The sequence below is a fragment of the Xenopus laevis genome, chromosome 7S, assembly GCF_017654675.1.
Source record: "Xenopus laevis strain J_2021 chromosome 7S, Xenopus_laevis_v10.1, whole genome shotgun sequence".
NCBI classification, from domain to species: domain Eukaryota; kingdom Metazoa; phylum Chordata; class Amphibia; order Anura; family Pipidae; genus Xenopus; species Xenopus laevis.
Genome location: NC_054384.1, coordinates 80645911 through 80664557, shown reverse-complemented (window position 1 = coordinate 80664557; position 18647 = coordinate 80645911). Strand labels below are relative to the sequence as shown.

At 40.6% G+C, this 18647-nt stretch overlaps 1 protein-coding gene across 6 annotated transcripts in view; it reads left to right on the top strand.

The window, feature by feature from the left end:
- Positions 1-18647, top strand: part of acap3.S (ArfGAP with coiled-coil, ankyrin repeat and PH domains 3 S homeolog) — a 134605-nt gene that overhangs the window by 67230 nt on the left and 48728 nt on the right. For all 6 annotated transcript variants that reach the window (XM_018227882.2, XM_018227879.2, XM_018227878.2 and 3 more), the window contains exon 4: positions 2110-2163. In XM_018227882.2, coding sequence (XP_018083371.1) covers positions 2110-2163 — 54 coding nt within the window. The remainder of the gene's footprint in view (positions 1-2109; positions 2164-18647) is intronic.

Here is an 18647-nt window from a genome sequence, read left to right as displayed (position 1 = left end):
ATCTGATTGGAGCTATGAATCACTGCACTGGTGTAATTTAACATAATCAGCCCACTGTGTTCTGTACAGGTTGTGAAACCTAAAGGAACTGGGCCGAGGACAGTATGACCTACAGCAGTGATCCCCAACCAGTGGCTCGTGAGCAACATGTTGCTCTCTGACCCCTTGGATGTTGCTCCCAGTGGCCTTAAAACGAGGTGCTTATTTTTTTTAATTCTTGGCTTGGAGGCAGGTTTTGGTTGCATAAAAACCAGGTGTACTGCTAAATAGAATCTCATGTAGGCTTCCATTCTATATAGGGGCTACCAAATAACCAATTAAAGCCCATATGTGGGACCCCCAGGAACTTTTTACATACATGTTGCTCTCCAACATTTTTTTACATTTGAATGTGGCTCACGGGTAAAAAAGGTTGGGGACTCCTGACCTACAGTATTACATTTTGAAATTTTCCAGTTTTCTGCAATAAAGTGTGTTCATCACAAACCTTATTCTGTGAACTCACTAACAAGGGGGTTTACTGCTACAATAATCATATAAACAGGTTTGTAAATTCTCCCCATGTCTGCATGGGTTTCCTCCAGTTACACTGGTCTCCTCCCACACTTCAAACCCATACAGACAGGTTAATGGGTTCCTGATAAAAACATGGTGTGCATGAATATGATAGGAACCTTAGATTGTAAACTGCACTGGGACAGGGACTGATTTATATGATATTTAATCTCTGTAAAGTGCTGTGAAAATGTGTTGGTCTATATAAATACCAAGGAAATAAATAAAATAAATTGTCTTTATTGCAACCAAACTTAATCTTTATATCAGTCACAGAGGTTTAAAATCACAGAGCTTACTATCTAAATAGAAATCAATCCCCGCATGTTTTAATTTTAAAGAGATTTTGCTATGAGCCTGTGCCCAGAAAATCCTGATTATACATTGAAGTATGCTGCTAAGGAATGTATAGATACTTATAATTATTATTTGGAACACAAACATTCACAGCAAACATGCACGCACACACAGATTTTATATAAAAGCCTGCTTATTATCATTATATTAAAGTTTAGTATTGTTTGTTACCATGCTATAAACTATTTAAGGCTGCCCAAAGCAGATAACTGCAGGAGAATGGCAAACACTATGGTAAACGCTGCAGCTGAACTTACCAGTTTCATAGGTAAATGCCCCCTTCACTGAGACACGTAAAGGCAGGAGTGGTCAGCATACATCAAGTGAAGAAATATGCATTCAAATTATACATCACAGCTGGAGGTAGAGAAGGGTTATGCCCCCACACAAAAAGATTGATTAATGGCATAGGAGTCCTTGGAAAATGCCCCCTATTACTTGCTCTAATATTTCTTTCAAGCAAAAGCTTTGTTGGACATCAAAAGTATTTTTAGTGTTGAATGAAATTTTTCGCCAAGTTTTGCCAAGTAAATGATGCCCATAGACTAGATTTGCTGCGCTATTTGTCTTGTGTCAAAAAAAATGTAGTCACCCATAGAACAATGACTTTTTCGCCATTAGCAACCTTTCAGCGAAACAGGTCAGATTCCCCATCACTATGCATTTTATGTAAAAATCAGCTAAACACAAGTGTTACAATGACTATGGTGCTTTTTGGCCACAATGTACCTTGCCACCCTGAATTCCACCTGCCTCTCACAGACACAACTCCACAGTAGGGCAAGATAGAGACAGTTGCATTTATTTTTGGAATACAGCGCCCAGCACCTTCCAATATTAAACACAAAACAACTCCCTAAATGCACCTCTAGCCAAGGGATTTGCTTATTGTCAAGGAAAGTATACCTCTCTATCTTCCTTTAGTTGGAGGTGCCTATTGGAAGCATAAACTGTTATACAGTAAACTATGCTAACTCTTCATATGTATATATCTATAAATACTGTATATCTGTATTTTTAAACAACTACTTGTATATGATGTACTGTACATTTTACAATATTTAACTGAATCTGTTGGATGTATAATTATTTTCTGTTATTTACTATTCCTTTACCCTGAGGGTGTATACGTAACAAATAACTCTGTAATGTGGGTTTTTACATTTTCTTTTCTCTCTTTCTTTTACATCTTGTCAGGAATGCCTGGACAAATTTGGGGATAGTCTGAAGGAGATGGTGAACTACCACATGGTAAGATCTTGGCTGCATTTCTCAAGTACGAAAAAAGCTTCTGTGATGTAAGGTCTCTTGTTTGTATAATGGTTACTCACCACATCAAGGAAGTGGCCCAGGTGCACCGCCCTGAGCCCTCAGCACAGGGGGGCGGACAAACCGACGAACCAATAGGGAGCAGGCACTCAAAAAGGCAAAACTTCCACCAGGCAGATGTTCAAAAGTGAAGAGTTTATTGTGTCAAACAGCCTGACGCGTTTCGTGTTCCAAACACTTAATCGTAGCCTATGATTAAGTGTTTGGAACACGAAACGCGTCAGGCTGCTTGACACAATAAACTCTTCACTTTTGAACATCTGCCTGGTGGAAGTTTTGCCTTTTTGAGTGCCTGCTCCATATTGGTTCGTCGGTGCATTTCTCAAGTACCCCCCAAGCTAGCTGCCAGACGGGGTTTATAGTTAAGATACTATGGCCATTTATGAACGCTGGCAAATCTGCATATGGGCTGTAACCCATGGCAACCATTTAGATCAGTGATCCCCAACCAGTAGCTCGTGAGCAACATGTTAATCCCCTTGGATTTTGCTCTCAGTGGTCTCAAAGCAGGTGCTTATTCTTGAATTCCAGGCTTGGAGGCAAGTTTTGGTTTCAAAAAACCAGGTGTACTGCCAAACAGAGCCTCAGTGTAGGTTGACAATCCACACAGGGGCTACCAAATCGCCAATCACAGCACTTTTTTTGGCACCCCTAAACCCCAAGAATTTTTCTCATGCTAGTGTTGCTCTCCAACTCCTTTTACGTCTGAATGTTGCTCACGGGTTCAAAAGGTTGGAGATCCCTGATTTAGCTGATAACTTTAATTTTTCTACCTGCAGCTGGCTGAAAAAAGCTACCCTGGTTCCTATGGGTTACTTGAAAGATTTGGCCGAATACCAAACCGAATCCAATTTGCATATGCAAATTAGGGATGGGAAGGGGAAAACATTCTTTACTTCCTTGTTTTGTGACAAAAAGTCACACAATTTCCCCCCCGTCCCTAATTTGCATATACTAAATGGATTAAGTTCGGCCCAGCAAAAGGATTCGGCCGAATCCTGCTGAAAAAGGCCGAATCCCAAACCGAATCCTGGATTCGGTGCATCCCTAATGGAAAGCAGTTTGTGGTAGTTTGCCCCATTTTGTCCCAACACTTTTTATGAGTAAAATAATCTGATATACATTACCCTGAAGGGGAATATATATATTTATTTAACAATTCACTAGGGATTAGCTTCCACTTATTGCTCTTAAAATGGACAGTGAAGAATAGCGAGCACAGTACTTTTCTCCATATCAGGGATTCTCCATATCAGGGATTCATGGAATCATTCATATTTGGGATTATGCCACATGCTGAATCTTTGAACACTTTTTAATTATTATTATTTTTATTAAAATAATAATACATTTGTTTGTGATTATGTAATTGAGTGGGCGAAATCAGGCTGATCATGGGCCCCAGGGCCTAAAGATTGGATTACAGCGTCAGGAAATGCAGGCTGTCAGAGCGAGGACTGCATCAACGAACCAAATTTTACACCTGCACATTCAATATCTCGACAATTTTTGGCCAGATATAGGTCTGCATAGGCCATCAGAGGACCCCATACAATGGCCAATAAGTTGCCGACGTGTATGACCACTTAACTCTCCTCTGTTTCAGGGATTTCCTTAGAAAACATTAAAACCAATATTCTATATTGATATATAGAACTTGCACCATACCCAACCCACTAATATAATTGTTTTATGATATTTTTTCTGCTCTTTTGTCAGTAGCATTGAGGTTAAATGGGCAAGTGGAATTATGAGCTGTACTTATTTAAGCACTCATCTCATTTGCCTGTTGAGACTGGATTATTATAGTGATTGAGCAGCACATCTGCTCAGCCCTGCTGGGTGTTGAATAATCCCACAATGACGGGGGTGCTAGTAGCTGACAGATGTTATGGTGTGCCCAGCCCAGGAAATGAGAGAGAGAGAGAACAATATGACAGAGCTTTCTAGTTACATACCCCAAATTAGATCTAATACTTCCTAATTCATATGGAGATGAAGGAATGTGAGCTACAGAGAAACCTATTATTTTACTGCTGAAGGACAATTTTTATATTTCCTAGTTTGTATGTGTATATTAAGCACATACTGTACCTTCTAGTATTTATAATTCCATGAAATATAGCATATTAAATTGACTGCTCATAAAGTGTGTGTGTGTTTATACATATATGTGAATAGAATATATGCCATGTGAATAAAGAACATTCTAAATAAAACTCTGCATAAAGAAGATGCCCATCAGTATTGGAAATATTTTCTCGAGGGTACAAGAAATACCCCTGCTAACTCAATGGCAATATGCTTATCATTGAAGGAGAAATTTGTCTAGTATGTTTTTTTTTTAAACTTTTTTTCACTCTTAGGGGCCGATTCGCTATGGGTCGAATATCAAGGGTTAATTAACCCTCGATATTCGACTAGGAATTAAAATCCTTCGACTTCGAATATCGAAGTCGAAGGATTTAGCGCAGATAGTTCGATCGAACGATCTAAGGATAATTCCTTCGATCGAACGATAAAATCTTCGAATCGAATGATTCGAAGGATTTTAATTCAACGATCGAAGGAATATCCTTCGATCAAAAAAAGCTAGCCAAGCCTATGGCGACCTTCCCCATAGGCTAACATTGACTTCGGTAGCTTTTAGATGGCGAACTAGGGGGTCGAAGTTTTTTTTAAAGAGACAGTACTTCGACTATCGAATGGTCGAATAGTCGAGCGATTTTTACTACGAATCCTTCGATTCTAAGTCGTAGTCGAAGGTCGAAGTAGCCCATTCGATGGTCGAAGTAGCCCAAAAAAAACTTTGAAGTTCGAAGTTTTTTACCTTCGAATCCTTCACTCGAAGTTAGTGAATCGGCCCCTTAATGTTTATGTTTCCTTTCAATGCTGTTACACTATCCTCTTACGGTATTGTTTTCATGCAGTACGGCAATGTTTTTCTACCTTGTGTTAGTAGAACCTGATTCATGGCCTCATTACTACGCTACAAAAATACAGCATAATTTTCGGGTGGGTTTAATTTTTATGTCCAAACATGTGGCATGAGAACCAAGCAGATACGGATGTTGATTGGTATCAGCATTCACAGGGGCTCTTTATGTTATTCCAGCCTTGAATGTATAGTAACTATAGGGTCTTTGTGCTAGGACAAGAACCCTAGTTCATTCATTTGACCATGGATGTGTAATTAATGACAAAAAACAAGTTATATAGAGAGTGCCTTATAGTCCTTTCTAATCAGATTTGGCCTAATTTACATTATCATGCACTGCTCTTCTAACCTTTGGGAGTTATTACTTGGCCAAGCTGTCTGGGTCACATTACTTGCATATTAATGCTTATCTTTTGTCACTCTATTACCTAGCCACTCTCTATAACGCTCTATCAGGTTATATGTGTGAATAATAATATGATCATTTCGTTAGCTCCCAAGCACCATGCACAGGGTTTATGGATAAATAATCCATGTACAAAAAACATTTCTCAAATGGTTAAAACAGATGCTTCTCCTTTGTACATGGATCCAGCTGTGTACGCTGCATTGTTGCCATTGTGGCACATGCTGCTTCCTATACTGTTTCAGATTGAGGAATGCAGAAATTGATAGGAATTAGATGCTTCTACAGTAATTACTGTACTTGGTTTTGTTATAAAGCCCAGGCAATTTCTGTAGCTTCACCCACATATTCTGCAGATTTGTACAGTGTGTTGGGGAGAATACCCACAGTATGGCAGACAGAAACAAAAGAATTACAGAGGATGGGTAATGCGAATGGAGATGTTTACATATCTTTAAAAAAATTATCCAGTATACATCATGCTGTCCTGTCTAGGTAGATATGCGATGCTGCTCCTTCCACTCATTGTTCTGTAATTTACTGTCGTATACAGTACATATTTGCACTCTGTGCTATCTGAAAAAGCATACTATGCATCAGACTCACTTACTACATATACATTAGGCTCTAGTGCATTGTCCAGTGCCTGAGAGAAACCCATTTCCCTGTGATGCTTTAGTTCCCCTTTATTATGACAGAAGCCCGCCTGCTGCTTTGCAGTACATTGGTTGATTCCCATGTGCCCATGAATATGCACAGAGCATCAAGTCAAGACTCAATCAGCGATTGTAAAAATCTCAGAGCTTCATCCTTTTACGTCAGAATGAAGAGATATGCAGAGGCTTAGAGAGGGTAGGCAGCAGAAGGTCAGACAGAAAATCCCATCTCATTTCCTGATGCCTTAAAGCAAAGGGTTTAACAGGAGACTGCAGGCACAGAGGAGGAGGGAGGGATACAGGACACGGATGTCATGGGCAGCAATTTGCTCAGACTCAGGAAACATTGGGATATGTTCTGTGCATTTACTGATCTTCCAAAGCTTTATCTCTCCCTCTTTAGAGCTGAGGGCATTTTACAGGAAGAGGTCTTCCCCATCCTGTCTCAGGAGAAATCATTTATGCAGCAGTGCATTGTGGGGGTAGGGAGAGACAGCTTGTGTGGAAGAGTGATGGACTCATACACCGAAGCACTGAAATGATTTATTCAAAGAAAAAGGATAGAATACATTGTGTCTATGGGTCATATGTTCTGGAAAAAAACTTAAAGGGTGCAGTGTGATATAAATATCAGGATTAGTTGGCAAAAATCAGTAGGTGTGATTACTGGGTGCCAAGGAAACCATCTTCACATGTTTTTCCTTTGTTCCCTAGAGTTATCCTGACCATAAAATACTGGTCGCTGGGTGATTTGAATTGATGTCCAGTGCTTTAAAGGAAAACTATACCCCCAGAATGAATACTTAACCAATAGATAGTTTACATCATATTAAACTATCTTCTAGAATATAGACATGCATAAATATTGTCCTTTCACATCTTTTCCCTTGAGTCCCATTTAGTGATGTTCTTTTGGCTCCCTCAGAGATCACCTGACCAGAAATGCTACAGCTCTAACTGTAACAGGAAGAAGTGTGGGAATAAAAAACAGAATTGTGTCCATTAATTGGCTCATGTGACTATACATGTATGTGTACCTTTGATTTGTTTGTGTGCACCGTGAATCGTATGGTCCTGTGAGTGGCCCTATTCAGAATGCTACTAAAAATATTTATATTTTTAAGTAAATGGTTAATATAGATGAAGCAGGGTTTAACAAATGACTGACGAAAATTAAAGTACTTTCATTTAAACTTTTAGATTTCATAGTGCCCTTTTAAACTCCTATTTCTCTTAATCAGAAAACAGTGTATGAGGAAAGATGTTAAAATGTTTGCCATACTTGTATAACTAAATGGTTATTTTATTCCTTTCTGCTGTGAGAAGTGCCTATAGAGAAAGCCCTAGTTAGTGGGCATGAGCAGTCGGGTATAGGCAAGTGTAAGTGGTTTCCCATGCAGTTTGAGTTGTAGTTAACTGAACAGTCCTTGGCTCTGATGAGGAGAGTAGTGGGGTCAGTTACCTGGAGGGCCATGAGTAACAGGCCTACGGCTAGTGTAAATTCCTTTAAATCACTTTGGTGAGGGCAAGTGAGAAGAGACTAGGCACCTGAGGTGTGGAACTATTCATATGATTCTTGGCCTGGGAAAGTAGTACAAAGGGAAAGATAGCAAATTAGATATCAGCACATATATTGGAGATCGGAGAGATGGTGATACCCAGCAGTGGAGTACTGGTGGCCATGACAAGTGTGAGTCAGACAGTTCAGGCTTGCTGGAGGATGTTGGGGTGAAGAGTTGTGCTGTTTGGTTGAAGAGCTCTGTGATTAGAGAAAAGCTGACAGACATAATCCTGTGTGAAGAGATGTGCCAGCAATAAATCTGTTAAGTGGTTAAGCATTTCAACTGGTTTGGATTTTTGTTTCTAAACCATTTGGAGCAATGGCATTGTGAAGCAAAACATTGGTGGTGTTGGTAATACTCTCTGTAAATGAATGACTTTTGAATTAGAATGCTCTTAGGCACTGGAATAATTATTTTACTTAGCAAGATCATTTAGGCAAAATATAATCTATTTTTTTCAATGTAAACATAGACAGTAGTGGGGCTGGACAATATTAACATATGTTCATGTCTCCTGGGCTTCTGATTCATGGGGGTATTTAAAACATCCTCCCTATGCTAAGCACCCATTGAAAGGTAACTGAGTATTTTCTGATTCTGCAGAGTTTTCTGGGTGTCAGAATTTATTGTACATTCTGCCTGGTGTATGAATCCATGAAAATACATTTAACTTGTAGTTGTTGACTCGGTGGTAAAAAATATTTAAGTTAGCAAAGGGATTTGAAACCTACAGCCCAACTACCTTTAGGGCTCTTACACACGGACGGTTTTGCCTGCACTCCCCCGAGTTGCGCTTTCTTACGTTCAGCCGCAGGGGAGCGCAGGAGTAGACGCACTCAATTATTGTGAAGGGGGCTGTACACACGCATGTAAGCTCCAAATGCAGGTGGGACACAGCATGTTGCATTTTACTTGCATTCGGCGCATACATGCAGCTGTGTGAGTACAGCCCCCTTCACAATAATTGAGTGCGCCTACTCCTGCGCTCCCCTGCGGCTGAAAGGAAGAAAGTGCAATGCAGGGTAGCGTAGGCAAAACTGCCCGTGTGTAAGAGCCCTTAAAAAGCTGATGGAATTTTTCCCCAACTATTTAGATACTGTAATTTGCAATTCATTAGCAAGGAGCAGGAGGTGCAGAGGATTCTCTTATGAAAGTCAGACCCAAACACTGCATGCATTTAGAGCAAAATTGCAAATATACCTGGTGCAAAGCAGCTGTTCAGTGTATCCTTGTGCCAACTGCATCTTTAATGGAGCATCAGTCACTGGGACAAGGTGGAATACCTCTACTGAATGAGGGCCTTGAGCAGGTGGTAAGTACAAGGCTTCGAATACGCCTTGCACCTGCAGGAGCTCCTACTTAAATAACCAGTTCAAGTTGTCCCTGACTGTGTGTAAATTGCAATTGGACTGAGTTTACTTTATGCCATGCTGGATGGCAGCACAATTCATTTAGAAAAATCTCTCCTAATCTACCCCCAACCCAGCAGTAATTACAGTGCTGGACAGTGACACTGTGCTTTGATAGCTGTTCTGTCACACTTGGCTGGGGACAGTGCTGGAGATGAGACATTAGCAGTACTCCTGCCTACAAAATGATCACTCTGCCCCCAGCCCAGTGTTAGTGACAGAATCAGATGTTTGTGTTCAGTAGTAATGCTATCTTATTGGGACTAGGAAGTACTGCTGGGCTGGGGTCTTTTTAGGGGTGATGTTTTTAAAAACATATTGCTTGGTCCTTCAGTACAACTGACAGTGGCCTCTTCCTTTTCGATTATTAGAACACGTCAGTATCACTTTAACCTTGGGACCCCAAAAGATGCTGTATTTCAATTCTTAGCATGTTTAACCCTTGATTGTAAGAGAGTTCTGGGAACAGTAGTCCAACATCAGAGGTAAAGGTGAAGAAAATGATTTGTAATAAATATTTTAAAAGCATCTTCAGCTGCTATGGGGAAAATGATCCTTTATACCAGGGGTCCCCAAAGTAAAAGAGTTGGGGAGCAAGACAAGCATGAAAAAGTCCCTTGGGTGCCAAATAAGGCTGTAATTGGTTATTTGGTCACCCTTATGTGGACTAGCAGCCTACAGGAGGCTCTATTTGGCACTATACTTAGTTTTTATGCAAATAAAATGTGCATCCAAGCTTGGATTTCAAAAATAAGCACCTGCTTTGAGGACACTAAGAGCAACATCCAAGGGGTTGGAGAGCAACATGTTGCATGTGAGCTACTCGGGATCACTGCTCTATACCTAAGGATTTCTGGATGGGTCTCATTTACTGTTTGCAGGTGCAGCACAAGGCTCAAACATGCATGCATACAAAAAAAACCATAAAGCTCTTGCACCTTGTATAATTAGAACCTGTTATCAATTCTTCAGTTGTGTTAGAATAAGGCACACAGTACTGTGTTATAAGCCACAGGTAAACCCTGTACTGTACCTCTGCTAATGACCTAGTCTACGGTTCCTTTTGCACCCTGCTTCTGTGCTCATTATTTCAAGGCCCTACTAGACCAAAAGTGGGCATGTTGGCCCTTCCAGTGTTAGACTCATGATGCAGATGTAGCTTGAATGATGTAAATGTCATACCTGCACCTAGCGATGGACAAATAACAATGATGCTGGAATTTTAGTGAAAATAGTGGAATGGTGTTGAGAAAAATGGTGGATTTTGCTAATTTTGCAAGCTACAATTACAGCCTTGCTCAGTAGTAACAGAATGTCACGCAGGCTAGCAAATGCCAATGACTGATGAGCTGAAAGCTACAATATTGGCTAATTTATATTGATCCCCCAGCCCTTCAGTTCGCCTTGGCAAAATTCTGCAGCTCCTTTACAATTCCACAATCATGGTTGCAGCTTTTGTGTTATGTAATTCACATTTTCTGCTGACTGTTTAATGGCTATGTAAAAGTTGATTGTCTGCATTGCTGAACTGTAGTAAAGCTAGAAGTGGACAGACTTAGCCTTTCTGTGTGGGTCTGTGTGTGTGGGGGCAAAAGTGATCAAAAACCTGGTCAACTAGTATTTATTAGATGGGGCTTTGGTATACAAGCAAGCAACATATTGAGGACAAAGTGATAAACCTAAACAAATCAAGAAAAGAAGGTTGCATTCGCTAGAAACTACTTATCCAAATGTAGAGGGGCGAGAATTTTTGTTGGACAAGGAATGGCCAATTATGTTAATTTGTCTATGGAAATTAGATGCTAGTGGGGGAATATAATATGTTGCGTTAGCACAAAAAAGTTTGCAAGGATCATTGCAAATGTTAATGACCATTATGACCATTAATAATATGTTTTATAATGCTGTGGACGGTTTTACACGTAAGTGTAAAGTTTTAGGTACTTTTCTGTAAGGTCTGGTTAAATTTGGGTAGACTGTGCCTGAACTGACCCACTAGGAGGTGGAAGAGGGAGTAGGTCTTCTTTTTCCCTCACCCCTCTGTTTTTGGATTTTTGGACATAATTTTTGACATAAAAAATTAAAAGGAAATTATGTTTTAGAAGCAGTGAATTCTAGACAAGTTAATGGAAGTAGTGACAGTAGCATGAGTGGGAAGGCAATTACTGGGGCAGTGAGACTTCAGCTTAGACACCACATACATAGAGCAAGGTGATTGGAAAGATATAAATTCTTGTGGGACAAGTGGGCAGAATCCTTACATACATTGTAATTGCAGATGATTTCTCACAGAAAATGTTGCACTGTATTCTGTTAAATTGTACTAATCCCTTGACAGTTCTGGTCAGGCTCGCTTTGCTTCTAACAATTTTGCAAATATATGAAAACACTATCAACAACTTCAGCAATATTCAGCAGAGCAAATGAACATTCTTCCAAATCTTGTCCTAACTGGCCTTCTGGCTTGGCACTTACAGGAAATCTCACATTTTTGAAACAATATGCTGTAAAGCAGCATGGCCCAACTTTATACACACAGTGCTTGTAATATCATATACATTAAATGCCTGGGCCTGGATATAAATATATTATGTCAAAAAAGTCTGTGTAGCTGTTGGGCCATCTCAAGGCCATAAACATTTTTTCAGGGCCTGCATCCAGGCCACAGGCCGCCAGTACATAACTTTGACGTGCATAACTTCAGTTTTCATAAATATTTATTGCATGTTTACCTTATGTTAAATCTTGTCTAGGTATTTTTTGCCCAACTCTTCCTTCAAGTGAGCTTGTTTAGGCACGCTAAAAATAAGCTAAAAAAGGCAATTTACTGCTACGCCCGAGATTAAAACATGTCTTCCAGACACTGATCCTTGACTTGATGCAAATTGTACGCATTCTTTAGATACTATCAGCCTTACATGGAGAAAGTCAATAGTCATTCTGTTAGTTAGAGGCTGACCCTGTGATGATGACTGGATCATCAAGTGGAAGTGTCAGCGAATGACTCATTGGATAAGGGTGTGTGCTATGTGCGCATCTTTATTTTTTGTAACTTGCATGTCTCATTTGTGTGTCTTCTGGCCTTAGGGATTTTTCTTTGTTTCGAAAGGGAAAACAAACCGTACAGTATGTGCTTTTTTTGTATTTATTTAAACTGGCAATGATCCATGAGGGCAGAACATATTGTACAATCAGTAAGGTTATTCTGTGCAAAACAGTGGTCCGTTGGGCCACCCATTAGGTGCCAAATGTGAGCTTGGTGGTTTTTCTTGTTGCCAAACACTTGTGACCTTGTAATTAGAATTTTCCTTTTTCTGCTTTCTCCTTCCACCTATAATCCACATCTACCTATTTTGTGTTTCTTCCTTCATTGCAAGGGTGTCTTTTTTATTTATAATTTCATACTGTGATAAGGAATGGAGACCTATCATCTGCCATGGCTAAGGCTGAGTTCACAAACTCTACATACTCTGTAGCTAGGCTGCTCAGTCTTTATATTAGGAAGTTATCATTGCTGCCTAGGAAGAATTCCCCTTTAAGCCAACATTTATGGCAGGGCATATAAGATAAATTGTGATCTACCATAACCATTAGAGCCCCCCCCCAGGTGCATTCTGTTTGGCTTTATAAAACAATGACTTCTAAAATTAGTCTTCTCTTAAAATGCAACACTACCTTTTTTGTCTTAGTGTTAGGGGTAGAGTAAACCTTAATTCAATAACTTCATTGGTAAAGTCTGGGCACTAGTGCACTGTGGCAACTTGCACTTATTTATTTCTGTGTGTGTGCGTGTATATTCTATTACATAAAAGTAAAAGTGTAAGTGCAAGCCAGCAAAGTAATATTTTCCCCTTAAGGAACAGTTCATCTTCTTGAATTCTTGTATATGTGATACACATCCCTCTGTATTGTTCTGCACTCACCACTTTAATAGTCATGTCTGGCTTTAACTAATTGTATAATTAGACTGTTTTTAGCAAGGCTGCATCTGAAATGAGTCAAAACAGATCCTTCAAAATCCAGAGCATCTGACAGATCTGGCCTCCTCCTTTGTTTGCATAATATGTGCCCTGTTGTCTGACAGAACATATGCATGTGCACGTGTATGTAAATGCTTGTGTTAGACTTCCATGGCGGTGACAAGCATTTTCGCTTTTAAAAAATAATTTATTTCAGTGCTTCAGTGGCATCATAATTTTCCTTTTTATTCTGTATAGAGCAGGGATCCCCAACCTTTAGAACCTGTGAGCAACAGAAGTAAAAGGAGTTGGGGAGCAACACTAGTACGAAAAATGTTCTTGGGGTGCCAAATAAGGTCTGTGATTGGCCATTGAGTAGCCCCTATGCGAATTGTCAACCTACATTGAGGCTCTGTTTGGCAATACATCTAGTTTTTATGCAGCCAAAACTTGCCTCCAAGCCTGGAATTCAATAATAATCACCTGCTTTGAGGACACAGAGAGCAACATCCAAGGGGTTGGAGAGCAACATGTTGCTCACGAGCTACTGGTTGGGGATCACTGGTATAGAGTAAGACTGTTCTACCTAAGGAGCTGAAGGTTTGTAGACTGGGTCTAGTGTTTCACTCTCAGTCTCACCCTGTTACTTCCTGGGAAAACTATGGCCATATACATTATCAAGGTATAGTGTAGTATACACACAAAGAATTTACAACTTTATTTTATCTGGCCCCTGATGTTTCTAATGTTGTAATTGCCAATCAGTTTCAAGCTCTTTTGGGGGAAGACTATTGTTATATTGTACACCAAACCCCTGCCACTATATCAAAATACCTCACAATCCACCATGCTCTGACCTGCCCTAAATTTCACCTGTGATAAGTATTTGCTTATGATAGCAATATCCTCTGAAAAAGGAGTCACAATCAGCCAGTCACCAACCCCCCAAGGCAAATCTACGTGGTTGCAAGTCTGCTGCGAAAGGCAATTGCTTCTTGGTATTTGATGATCTTGCTACTGACAGTCCCATCTGGAGCACTTTCCAAAGAGATTTCAATGCAGCAGAATTCATCTGTTTGTGACAGTCATGCAGTGTGGCAGTGCAGTGCCTTATCTCTTCTAGCAGGAGCTTTCCTTAGGGTAAGGCCACACTGATTGTTTTGGGGAGATTAAGTCGCCTGGCGACTAATCGCCTCGTCTTTGCAGTGACCAATCTCCCCAAAAGCCTTCCCTCACTCTGCGCTGGCTAAAATGAAAAATCACACGCGGCGATTCATTTTCCGAAGTCGTCCGAAGCGACTAAATCTCCCCAAAACGCCCAGTGTGGCCTTACCCTAAAGGTAGTGACACACCAGGAGATTAATCGCTAGCGATAAATAGCTGCTTCTCTGGGCAACTAATCTCCTGCACTCTCCAGTAAAAAGCTTTCCCATAGGCAATAATCTGAATCGCTGGTGGTAAAACCCATGTGTTGCTCCAGTCTCCCAAAATCGCTTGAAGTTTCCTCTTGTAACGATTTTGGGAAATCTCGGCTTTGTCATTTTGATTTACTAAAGTAGTGGACCAATGTTAGGTAATTTCACCATTAGTGAGCAGCGAGATTAGAGTCCCTGTCTGTAAACACTTACAATATTAAATGTGGGGTCAGATTAATTGTGAATCCAGTGAATGCAATAAGTTATATCCAAAGATATATGTCCCAAGGCTTTTTATTAGTAAAAAAAAAATATTTATTTATAGTTGCATTAAAAAAAAATTGATACATACTGACCCCACATGGCCCACCTTACGCGTTTCGTACCCTCCGGCACTTAGTCATAGGTGTCATTATGTGGGGTCAGTATGTATCGAGTTTTTTAATGCAACTATAAATAAATATTTTGTTTTTACTAATGAAAAGCCTTGGGACATATATTTTTGGATATAACTTATTGCACGTTGATTGCCTGTGGAACTAGGGCAAGTCCCTCTGGCTTGATGGAGGATACACAGAAATCAGATATGGATTCCCGACTAAATATTGATATCCAGGAAATGCAAGTCATGTTACAATTTATGGATAACACAAAGGAGGACCATCTACTACATTAAGTCAGAGTTATTTATCACTCTTATCTATAAACTGACCATCTTAATGTACCCATAGGTAGGTAGGCATCAGGGGTAGCCTGCTGGTCCATGCGGGGCCAAAATAACTGCGTCCCCAATCACTATATCAGTGATCCCCAATCAGTGGCCCGTGAACAACGTGTTACCGACAGGGCAGCTATCGGGGGGGAGAGTTGTAGGGGGCCCGAGGGTAAGGGGGTCCCGGCCACGCCACACTTACTTGATTAGCCGGGCCCCCCATCTTTCTGAGATCTGCTGACTTCGGGAAGGCATGGACGTTTAAGGGGCCCAGGCCACCAATTTTCTTATAATGTGGGGGGGGGGCCTGGCCACCAATTTTTTTTCTCATGTGGGGTCCTAGCCACCAATATTTTTTAATGGGGGGCCCTGACCACCAATATCTTTTTATTTTTTATTAACATGTGGGAACCCTAGCCACCAATATTTATTTTGTTTTTTTTATTGTGTGGTGGGGAGGGCGGACCTGTAGGTGGGGCTTGCAGTGGGTGCAGCCCAGGGGGCCCAGGAAATTTTGTCGTACGGGGCCCTGCGATTTCTGATGGCGGTCCTGCTCACCGACCCCTTGGATGTTGCTCCCAGTGGCCACAAAGGCTTGGAGGCAAGTTTTGGTTGCACAAAAACAAGGTGTACTGCCAAACAAAGCCTCCTGTAGGCTGCAAATCCACATAGGGACTATAAAATAGTCGATTAGAGCTCTTATTTCACACTCATAAAAACTTTTTTCAAGCTTGTTTTGCTTCCTATTTGAATGTGGCTCACAGGTAAAAATTTACTAGTAGGGTTGGTGGGAAAAACTTAGACACGAGGCCTCATTTGTGAACTTTAGGGCAGGGTGTAAAGTGCAAAAATGGGATCCATGATTATTTAAATTTTTGCTGTATTCATGATGGGTAGGCTATAGGGGCATGTAGGTATTCCCACCCCTAACTTACCTGTAAGTCAAAAGCACCAGTTAGGAAACACCAATGGGCGCAGCATGCAAGGGGGTCCTGTACATAGCCTGCCCTATGAAAGTTTTCCTTAAATGACAAACAAACCCTTAATAAATAAAACCCTACGACCCTACATAGACCCCCTCCCCCCAACCTAGCTGCCCCCACGGGCAAATACCCCTAACTCTTTACTTACCCCTCCGTGCAGATTCTGTCCAGTGGAGTTCATGTGCGCCATATTTAGCTGCTTTGGAAACATTTGGAATGAGACTGGTGCTTTGGCAATTTTCGTGAATTTCGGCGCATTCGCAGTTGTCGCTAAACAGAAAATGCTCCAGCAGCTTTACATAGACCACTACTGAGGTGCCCATGCTTGGCCTACATCTTTGTGTTTGGTATCTTATATTTGACATTCATGTAATGAGATGCAGTTTGTAAGAGGGTGAACCGTCATGACTGTTGAAAATTGTTTGAGATGTGATGTGATGAATATTTAGGGAGGTAGCACAGATACAAAGTCCTAACTGGGGCAAGACGGAGGGCTGCAGAGCGTGTAACGGACTGTCTGACCAGTAGGTAGTGTACAAAAAAAGACTTTGCTGGCTTCGTAGGTTCTGTTTGCTGTGGGGCACACTGTATCACCTGCGGAAGGAATTGACTGGTCCGTGAGTAAAATTTGTATCAAGTGTTAAATATTTTTCCTGTTTCACAACAAGTGTACAGCTACTTTAATTCACAGAAGGGTCCCTTACAAGTTGAGTAGGAAAGATACAACCATGTTCCCCAGTCATACAGACACAATACACTGCAATTGTGAGAATTAGTATAAGAACAGGATAAACTTCATTTACTTGCTTTTTGGTGCTGGCAGTATGATATATTTTAGTTTCAGTCTGCATGGTCCATCTTGTAATTCGATGTATATTTTACTGTAATATTTCTGCCTGAAAAATGTTCAATGACCCTGAAAGACTTCTGTGATTATTCAGCCATTATTGGTATGGTAGTGCATGTGCAAGTGTGTACAGATTCACTGTGTGTCTAGTAAGGGAATAGTTTCCTTTACTACACACTATCTAGCTTAATACATGTGCGGCTGATCCCTCTGTAGTCTGACACCTGCAATACAAAGTGTGTGAAATGGGTTTGTAAGCAGGCCTAAACAGATCACATACATGTAATTTAACTGAATCTAGCAACTTTTTCTTTGCTAAATTGGCCAAAATAACGTGCAACACCATCCATTGTAGCTATTCTGCACAATGCATTAAGTGGGTTAGAAAAAGGAGCTGTCTCTTGTGTTGTTTATCCCATACAAGTATGGGATCTGTTATCTGAAAAACCCTTTACTCAGAAAACTTTAAAGTACAATTATGACTTTCCCCATAGAGTCCTATTTATAATTTGCTTATTTCAACTTTACTATAGTTTATATCAGGGGTCCCCAACCTTTTTTAACCGTTGAGACATGTTCAAATGTAAAAAGCGTTGGGGAGCAACACAAGCATGAAAAACTTGCTTCCAAGCCTGGAATTCAAAAATAAGCACCGGGTTTGAGGACACAGAGAGCAACATCCAAGGGGTTGGAGAGCAACATGTTGCTCACGAGCTACTGGTTGGGGATCACTGGTTTATATAAACAAGCTGCTGTGTAGCCATGGGGGCAGCCATTCAAGCACAGGTTACACAGTAGATAACAGATACGCTCTGTAGAATCCTGTTGTATGCTATAGAGTTTATCTGTTATCTGCTGTGTATACCGTGCCTTTTTCAGCTTTGAATAGTTGCCGCCAACTACACAGCCGCTTGTTTATACTGTATAAACTATAGTAGAATTTCTGAAGCAAACACACCAATTTTAACAGTGCAGGGCAACAGTACCTTATATTTTTATTACTTAACATTCACTTCCCATTTGAATCTTCAACAAATGATGAGGTGCTCGGTTGCAGGCACACAACATCCCCTGTATACTGGCTGCATTTCATTAGGAGTTGCATTTTCTGATGACTGGGGTGTTGGAACACATTGTTTTGCAATATTTAGTGTTTTAGAAATTGTTCATGTCCACATCGGGATGTGTGAGAACCAGCGATGGTTAAACAACATGTAAAAGAATTCTGTTTCTTCCTATTCTATTCTCTCTTGTCAATTGCCAAGAAATCCCATTCCTGTTGCAGCTGCCGTAGGCAATTCATGTGGAAATCCTCTTCTGGCTCAAAGATGGGATTTGTACTTCCTACATTACGTAATGGATTTCTATAAATCCTACATGGAATAAGCCATCACATGATTTTACTGTATCCGAGCAGTGCAGTTTAAAATGCATGGAATGAATACGGTAGCACTATTTATGTTGAGTGCGTGTGTGGCATCCATGGTATACAGGCAGACAGGTGTGCTCACCAAGTTCT